We start from the raw sequence: 9,835 nt of genomic DNA on the forward strand, positions 1-9,835 counted from the left end.
ACAACATATATACATCAGATATAGCCTATCGAACACCGGAAGAAGCTATGTCTGCGCACGACGTGCAGGACAGACTGCACGAGTCTGCTGAGTGATTTATTTTTATTTTTAGAAGTCTGATATATCTCATAATTTATATTATCTCGTATATTTAATGATTGTCACAGCTATATACTGTAGCTGATATTCCGATATTTTAAGTAGGATTGAAAAGCTATGAGATAGCATCGGTTTTAATGAAACTCAGTTTGAAATTCATTTGAAATTCATAAACCGGTGCTGTGGCCGAGTGGATGAAAGTGGTGGCATTTGAAGCAACGAGGCTTAGCAATCGGGAGGTTCCGGGCTCGATTCCCAGCCGGATCATAGTAAGTTGGGTTTTCATCCAAGATGGTTTTCCCAAAGGAAATGATTGTCTATATTGAACAGATTCCAAATTTGAGCTAAAATGTTGAATTGGAAGCCACCAACGTGTAAGTTGTAATCCATAAGCCCTTGCATGTTTCTCCCACATTTTGGGTCGCTTAAGCGTCGTAAAAACAAATAATTGTTGCTGAATATTATTAGTTCTTGCTAATTGTTGGGGTTGGTTGAAGCGGGACCCTTCGATTACGCAATATAGCTAATCATGTCTGAAAACGATATCTCAATACCTGGTCAATGTATATACCATATAACGTATTGATTGTCTTGTTATTAACCTCCTGTCGGTCGGGGAGCTGATATTGAAAAGTGTCAGTTATCATCCATGGCAACCCAGAGGCCAATCAGCTTCGAGAAATTCACAAGCACAAGAATACGCATTTCCAGTAGTTGTGAGTATTGTGCGAAAGAGATTACAAATTTGACTTCTAAGTGCAAAGGATACGTTCCAGTATAATTTACTTGAAACCATTTTTTATCTCATGAATTAATAAACTTACCTCTTCTTTGTCCATGTATTAATCTAGCTTGATAATTCTATTATGTCCCTGACGTTTTGAAAATGAAACCCATGAAGTAAAAAGGTGCATAAAATACACACACACAAAACCAAACCAAACAAACAAACATAAACACACATGCATACCATACGTTGGTTTAAACTAACTACTGCCTCTACGCATTACTACCGAATAAATAATACTATTAAAGAAAGGTGAAGTGACGTCATTCGTCATTCGCCAAGTAGTTCGACGTATTGTGCCTCAGATGACCAGCCTGAAGTTGTTTCATGGGCAAAAAACAATTGGACAGTAAAGAAAGGAAAGCGTTAAGAAAACAGCTATGAAAACACGCTTTAACCTGGAACTCGGTCGGTCAGTATCAGATACAAGGAAGTATACCTATTTCAGGGTACGGGCTATACGTCAGCGGATCTAGGAAAAGGAATGAGAAAGAACCGATACGCCTGTTAATTCTCTGAACACTCATTAAAAAGAATGAATGGGTATTGCAAGCTCCATGTTATTATATGTAGCAGCCGTACACGATGATCTCACGTGAAATCATTTATGGCTGTTAGTAACTGTTGTGGTGCACTCAACTAAGACTGACTCGATAAGCTGTGTAATGTTTATATTGACGTATACATTTCTTGCTCTGTGTAGCATACGTCATCAGGAAAGATATCTTTTATTCGTTACCAAACCGGAGAAGTGTTTTGTTGTGTCATGATTGGTTGCTCGAGTGCAATAATGAAAGTAATGTGTGGTGCGACAATTAGAACAATTTTAGACGGCTTTATGCATTTCGAGAAAGCTCTCGTTGTCATAACATCCCGCCCTTTGGTTAGTGAAGAGGTTTGCAATTGCCAACAAAGTTTCGTCCTCTTCTAGCTAACATTATTAGTGGCTAAATTACTAACTTAATTATTGACGGAATCATTGGGGCAGTGGGTGGGGACAGGACCTAGATCCCTCTCAGTTGAAAGGTATCTCTCTTCCCCAATAAAGGAGACGGGGAAAACGTAGCGTAGCCCTCTTCGCCAATGAAGTAATCTTGAAAATGTAACAATGAATAGGATAAGAATTCAGTATCGTAAATATTGATTCAAGAGAGCTCTTTCGAAAAGAACGATCGCAGACATTGATGTTGGCTTGTGCTTTGTCCGCTTTAAACAGAGTATAGTAGGATGCAAAGCATATATCTTCAAAAAATTGTAAAAAATTGCGCAACACTTTGTCCTTGCGTATATATACCATCCAAACCCGTAGCAAAGAAAAGCGTGTAAGTTCTCTAATGTAGGCCTATGTGTGTGTGTGGACAGTGTGGGGGGGGGGGGGGGGGAGTTTTAGAGACTACAAGGAGCTACCTACGTACGTTAATGTTTGTGTTATAACGGTGGTTAGTTTAAAATAGGTGGTGCTATACCACTTTCATCGCAATAAACGTTGTAGTCATAGTTGCAAGTTCCCTCAATCCCAGTTGGGACAATTTCCTAATGCTATTAGCTCTCTAAACTGTCCTCCCATATCATGCTTGAAAGCACTCCTATTGACAGTATGAACAGTTTCTAACCTTTATCGGATAGAAACATGATATTCATACTGCTGATACTGACAATGCAACTGCTCTGAAAGCGGGACATGAAAGTACAGTATAGAAAAATTGTCCCAACTGGGTGTTCATGAGTTATTTCCTTTCTGTTAGAAATGTTTCACAACAGTTCCAATAGAGGTGAATTATTTTACGGATATTGCATTGGTCAACAGTTGTCTTATGCTACAATGTTCTTCAGATGTATCTTACCTTCTATGTGAATGTCTACTTTCTGCTAGCGCCCTCTGCAATGACTGGAAAATGGGATAAAAGTTTGGGAACGTGCGGTACTTTGGATAATATTTGGAACATCTTAGGATCGTCACAGGGATATTAGTTCAAACAGACCCCACCAACCCGCAGAGGATATAGCAATGAACATGCCAAAGTGAAAGTATTTGCTCAGTGGCAGATCCTGGAATTTCAAACAAGGGGTTTTAGCTGTGAAGTTGTTGAAGCCAACATCCATAAAAATTAAAAGGTCAAGATGTGAATGGTGTATTCTGAGGAATATTTAGGCTATATAATGAAGTCATACATGCAAGGTTGTTCTTATAACCACTTTTAATTTTTTTTTGCAAGGATAAAGACAGGAGGGGGTGGTCTTTACACCCCAACTTCCACCCTTGTGAGTTGAGGTTTAGCAGCAATACAAAGTTTCATGTCTATATCCTCTGCCTGTTCCTCATCTCCAGAAACACCAATTAACCTTTGGCCCTGTAGTACCTCCAACAGAGCCCCTTCCACACCCTCTTTAAGTTTGGCTGTACCCAAAACACTGTGAGAGCAAAATATCCTCTGTAGGTGCCAACAAAATTACCTAATTATTGCCTTCCAAAACATTTTAATATTATATTGTCTTGTGGAATGGTTCAGTCATATTTCATGAGAGATTAAGGGGATGGAGCAGTTGGGGTGTGGTGGAGGAGGGGTATATTTGGTTTCAATGAATTTTCTCCATTCCATGCTATTGCTTGCATAGGGTAAAATTTAAATGGTTACTAATAGTTGAGAATAAGCAACAATATCCAAAAATTTGAATGCAAAGAACAATTCAAAAGTAAAAAGTTGCGACCAAACAAGGTATATTATTGTTATTCCATTTTTTATTCTTTTACGAAACTTTCTCAGAAACTGGCTGACAAAACAAACCCTTTTTCATCCATTTATACACTCACATGGCAACACACTTATCATCATGTTTGCTTTATGGTTTGCTAACCCTTCAAAAGATATCAACATCAAATACATTTACCATCAACTCTGATAAACTGCAGATGTATAAATAGGTAACATGCATCCAGATAGTTTGCTAAACGCCCATAAAGTGTTCTGGTTGGAGTTCCTGCAAAATTTGGTTGATTTTCCAAGATTTACGAGGAGTAAACGACAGCGGATGATTCTTGGACGTGAGGGCAAATTTTTAAGGATTTTTTTTCTTTTGGGTTGTCCCTCGGTTATTTAGTTACAAAGCGAGTCAGCTAGTCGTCTATCGGACGACCTCCAAAGCTGTAATTTGATTTGTCTCTGACAACAGGAGGACCATTAAAAATTTGCCCTGTACATGATGATATGAATGTCACTATTTACATGGGTTAAACTGCTCACTTTGATTGACACACTATATAGATAATTTACTTAACTTCTCTGAAACACAAGTTTGCTCAGCAGTTTTAAGGACACGATGATGAAAGGGTCATGAGAAATATTTTCCAAAGTGTGCTGAAACACACCATAAACTTTTCCTCTTTTTCTTCATTTCAATAATTGTTCTTTTACAGGAAGGAGACGTGTTCAATGTGAAGTTTCATCCTCGTCTGGTAGAACAATTTTATCCCTGGGAACAAAATCCGGATCAATCAGTGGTAGGCCAGCTTCTCGCCTCTCCTGGAGAACCCTTAGGGCTTCTGCACGATTCCATTTTATATTTTTGCTGTGGTAAAAAAAAAAAAAAAAAATACAATCAGTAAAGAAGGAACTGGAGATATACATATATATATGGGAACTTCAGAAATTGAACCTATCCCCCTATTTGCTGTGATCTTAATTCTTTACTTTGATCAACTAAATTAAAATTTCTCATCAATTCAAGTAACTGACCTACACACTGACAGGTATGTCAGTTCCTCAGAAGCAAGAGAAAACTCAACTGGAAAAGAGAAGACTTTAATGGCCCTTGAAAGGACATGTTTTCAATGTTGCACAAATTTATGAAGGACAAATGGTTTTGAATGTCACCGAAGGGGGCTCTGTTGTTATTATGACATCAAAAAGAATTTGGTATTGTTGAGTTCTTAGAACTTTAAAATAAAACAATGGATTCATATTAACAATTAGGCCTATATTGAGGAAACAACATCATCACCAATGCAGCTTTACAGGTGAATATCTTGCAAACCAGAATAGCAGTAGAAACATTACCAGGACTCAAATATATTTGTTTCTTGAAACTATAAAATATAAGGACTAAAATTCTGACTAATCATCCTTTAAAATCTTCTGATTTTTTGGCAGATATTGAGTAAGATCAAGGTCAAACTGAATTAAATCTGGATGGAAAGAACTCTGATGGCTTTACTTGTAAATGTGTTTATCAGCGTTACTCACAGGTTCATGCTCAATGTGATGCACGAGTATAACAATATATTGCTCATACCCTCAGTGGACTATTAAGGTTCACAAATCATCTTTTAACTCATAAAATATCTAATGAATTAACAAGAAATTCACTTGTGACATGGCCTTACTAATGTTCTGTGATCAATCATAACTTGAAATATAATCTTGGCAGGTTGAACTTGAGGTAGGTTTCATACAGGTCAAAACGTGTCCCCCCCCCTTTTGTTTATCATTTTGCAAGACACGATCCTTCACGTTGTGTCATTATAATCTCATCACCTGAGTTAATCAAACAACAGAAAAGAAACCGATTGAGAAATTATAACCACAGTTTGAAAGAACAAATGAGCTTGTTTTCCCTTTTCAAACTCAGTATCTGAATTTACAAATTAAACTCTTATGGATAAGTAAAATTCCTTCTTGTTTGTACTTTGGGATACTTACTTATCTGGGAGGTAGTGATAGTAGACAGGACCTAAAACCAGAACAACAGAAACTCCGAAGAAGAGAATGAACCTTTTCGACCAGAGGTCTATGAAGTTGTTTTTATCAAAACCCCAAGTAAGGTAATACTGTGGATGAAAAGAACATGGAATGGACTTAATGTGTGTAAGTTATTAAGCAAAACAAGATGTTTGAGAAATTGTGAACCTGTAAGTGTTAAAACTGAGTAGAATGGTACCACTAGTTTTTCAAATAAAGAATTGAAAAGTCAGCAGGTACTATGATTGGAGTTAATTCAATCAGCAGAATTGATATTGAAATATTTGGAAAGGATACTCTTTACTTTAAAGCAGCATTAAGCATTGAAGCAGAAGATCTCTTCATGCTCATTCAACACAGCTCATTAAATCAACTTCAACTGTTCAAATCCTATTTCAAGTATTGAAAGAACACTTCCTTGCATTTGATATATACATATGTGTTTCTTTTAGGCTCGCATGCAAATGGAAGGTCTACTAGGCTACAACGCCCAAATAACTTAGCAACAACAGAATCAGGCCTAGCCTCATATTGTTGAGGAACCTATAATGACACATTTTCAGAAATGTCATGATTATACCATAGCAACAGAAAATAGCCCAACTTGAAAGTGTGCTTGAAATTGGTCTCAAATGTGTTTTTCACTAAAACTGAATCCAAATGATATGGTAAGTTTCAAAGCTATGTCCAAACCATCACTCCTAAAATAGCTTCTTTTGTGTTAGCTTACTTACATGTAATAGACTGTTAGTTGTTTGAGTCCAATGTCAAATATGAAAGACATATTCCCACATTATTCTTTCAACAAATTTGTTATTGTACTTGTTATATTTGAACTATTGAAAAAATAATTGTATTTCAATTCGTTTAAGTCCATACAAGTGAATTTCACACAGATTCTGCTCAGATTTTCTGGTAGGTACACTGCATCATAAAGGGTGCAACAATGGAACCAATTTCTGTGAAGATACTGCCATGGAAAGTGGAGTTTTAAAAAATCTTGTCAAAATGTGCATGTTGGTCACATAAATATGCAAATACTAGATATGTTGAAATTGGAGAAATTTATTCAGCAATGAGCATATTTTGCCAGTTCAAAGTGCATCATAATTGAACACACCATGCTAACACAGTTAAAGTACAGTACTTGCTAATGGGTGTCATTTCGCCATAGAAAATATGCTCTTTCCGCCATATAAAAAGTGCCATTCTGACATGTTACCACGATGGCCGTAAAGCACTTATTGTATGGCGGTAAGAGCCGTTATTGTGGGTGCACTGTAGGCCTATATGCACTATATATTGCTTTACTTTGACACACAACCTAGACCCGCAAAATCCACAAAATCGATCATTTAAATCGACAATCAGAATCGGTTTTTGTAAAAAACAATCATATAATTTGATTCGATTTATTCAACCAACTATTATTTATGTGAAGACAGTGAAGAGACTCTTATAAACTATAATACTATTCAATCAACCTGTACATTAAAGACTGTGTTTTGTATCAATTCCCCAATCTTGTCTGAACTACAATTCAGTCTATCCAGCGAACTATCACACTTGAAGATGGTGTACCTACGTATCCTTCCACGCGATTCAAAGAAAGATTCACCGATACATATGGCGGTATGTATTAGTGTTTGCACGGGTTATCCGGGTACCCGGCTACCCGCCCGACGCGATACTACCCGGTTCCTAATTTATTACCCGAATCCTAAGCAAAGTGTGATTTAAAAAAAAAAAAAAAAAAAATTGGCAAACCGACGGTTAGGCAGATTTTCCATTGACTTAGTGTGGTGTTAGGCTACAATGTGGTCGAAGAGAACAGCAATAACGAAGGGGCCCCGCTCGACGCAATACTACCCGGTTCCTAATTTATTACCCGAATCATACGCAAAGTGTGATTGCTTAAAAAAAATGCAAACCGATGGTTAGGCTGATTTCCCATTGACTTAGTGTGTTGTTAGGCTACCATGTATTCGAAGATAACAGCAATAACGAAAGCTTTCCATAGATATCTTATAACTGCGTCACAATTTCAGCTAATAAATAGATGGCTAGGCTAGACTACCCTCATTGACTTAGTGTGGTGTTAGGCAACCATGTGGTGGAACGTAACAGCAATAACGAAAGTATTCCATGGATGTCTATATAACTGCGTCACAACTCCAGCAAATTATAAACAGATGGTTAGGCTTAGCTAGATTTCTCATTGACTTAGTGTGGTGTTAGGCTACCATGTGGAAGAAATTATTATTTATTCATTCGTTTATTTCAATGAAGGAAAGGCTGACATTATTTTAAGGCTGAATTTTAAGGCTGAATTTTTAACGATGTTTATGGATTATAGACGGGATTACTAAAAAATAGTAATCGCAAGTGGCTTTTTACTACGGTTTATTCCAAATGCGATCAAATTGCGCGAATTGTGCAATCTCGCGGCTAATGCGAACCCTGGGCCTGCATAATAGATAGTAGTAGTATAAAAAAATGTTTAAGAGCTAAATTGGATATTTATATAGTTGATCCAGACGTGCACGAGCTAGCATAAGCAGAGGCGGAAGTGCGATGTTAGTAGTAATGCTAATTATAATTAAATAATTAATTTATTAACAAGTTAATGAAAGAAACAGAAGCAAATAAAAATTATTGAGGGAGGTTTTATACCTTATCTTACACCTACGTATTTGAACATGAAAACATTGTCAGTAGAGAATATAATGCATTTATTACAGCATCCAATATGTAATTTCTTGAAAATCGTGATACACAAGGGTAAACAAATTTTTTCCGGGTACCCGGATACCCGACGGGTAACGGCCCTCGGGTACCCGGTTCCCGATTTTTGGACTCGTGTAAACACTAGTATGTATGTACCTATGGTAGAATGGCACTACATCCCTTGCTAACTATCCATGCTGGACATAAATAAGCTTGGCTCGTTTCCAGTTTGATAAGGTGTAATTTGATTTGAACAAGAACTGGCACATTCAATAAAATGGGGCAACCAGTCTGCTAAATCGATACTTTGTAGGCTTTCATTTTACATTACTCAGGCCCAGCCTTACTTTGGCTAAATGTATACTTTACCAATACTAGGCCTAGTAGTACTGTATTCTTTGATACTCGGCAAACCTGGTCAAGATAGATTGCGGTTTACATATAAACAAACGACTGTGTATGCTACAGCATTTTAAAATTAAGTGCATTTCCACTATCACTGAAACTAACGTTGGCAACTATTTTGATAGGTCTCACCCTAACTTTAGTTTAGACCTAACATTAGGACTTGGCTAGTTATCACAATGCGTAAGTGGTACTGGTACTTGGTAGCTAGGCTATGCCAAGGATTGCCAGACTGACAGTGACAGTCACTTTACGTGTCACTTTCAAGCAACGAAAAACTTCATACATTACTGTTACTAATTGTTTACTAGTGTTACTGTTACTACACTAGACTGCTTACTGGACTGTTGATATCATTTTGCTCGTCGTAGCTGCGTTTTCCCTCATCTATAATTTCTTGAACTCTCTTTGGGTCGATTTCTGTTTGTTTCCCTATGACATATTCAGATTGCTCTACTTTTTTAGACGTAGAACTGTACAGAGCAAAAGGCGTTTTCTGCAATGTAGGCTTCCAAACCTGGTAAATACTAGGAGCCCTTGATCTGCAGAGCCTTGCGATGTTCGCCATGTTGAAAACGTACAGGATAATTTAGGCTAGGTCTCGTTTAGGCTGCAGATAGCTTAGTACATGTATAGTTATGGCGGATATACACAATGTAAATTTGGTTAGGATGCTGGGCAAAGTTTTTAGTGTGCCTGCGTTTCTATACTTCGTTTCTAGCGAGATTCGGTGCTCTATCACTGATCTACACTGTAGATCAGTGTGCTCTATGTATCAATCAAAGTTACAATGCACCACTAGTGACCGAACTACACGTCCGTACCAGTTAGGTCGTCAGTAGCAGTTTAAAAACCAGGTACGCAGGTGAGAACTTGTCGCTTGCAGATGTTGCCAGATTTTTTACACTTTTATTTCAAGTTCTTGATAAAAGTCGAAAAAAAAAATTATTCAGCTAATTAATAGGATAAATTGTATAATCATAAATTTAATTTAATGAAATACGTTGACGATATATAGTTTTTGATATTATTGCATATTGTTTACCGATGGCTAAGAAGAAACCTACAAGTAATTACAACT

General features: G+C 37.1%; 1 protein-coding gene across 1 annotated transcript; it reads right to left on the reverse strand.

Moving 5' to 3' along the window:
• Positions 1 to 3,608: 3,608 nt before the first annotated feature.
• LOC139960966 (uncharacterized) lies at positions 3,609 to 9,501 on the reverse strand. Its single transcript, XM_071959703.1, has 3 exons — positions 9,095 to 9,501; positions 5,584 to 5,711; positions 3,609 to 4,453 (listed from the first exon to the last, which is right to left on the reverse strand). The coding sequence occupies exons 1-3, from the start codon at positions 9,320 to 9,322 to the stop codon at positions 4,315 to 4,317; spliced, it is 495 nt and encodes a 164-aa protein (XP_071815804.1). The 5' UTR covers positions 9,323 to 9,501; the 3' UTR covers positions 3,609 to 4,314.
• Positions 9,502 to 9,835: the final 334 nt, after the last annotated feature.

Source organism: Apostichopus japonicus, chromosome 20 (genome assembly GCF_037975245.1).
Source record: "Apostichopus japonicus isolate 1M-3 chromosome 20, ASM3797524v1, whole genome shotgun sequence".
Lineage (NCBI taxonomy): Eukaryota > Metazoa > Echinodermata > Holothuroidea > Aspidochirotida > Stichopodidae > Apostichopus > Apostichopus japonicus.

Bases quoted from the DNA above. Each gene is read 5' to 3' on its own strand.
- LOC139960966 (XM_071959703.1), bottom strand. From the start codon at position 9,322: ATGGCGAACATCGCAAGGCTCTGCAGATCAAGGGCTCCTAGTATTTAC. The intron at 5,712-9,094 runs GTAAGCAGTCTA...TTTCATCCACAG, and splicing joins AAAATGATATCAACAGTCCA to TATTACCTTACTTGGGGTTT. The intron at 4,454-5,583 runs GTAAGTATCCCA...TTTTTACCACAG, and splicing joins TATCACTACCTCCCAGATAA to CAAAAATATAAAATGGAATC.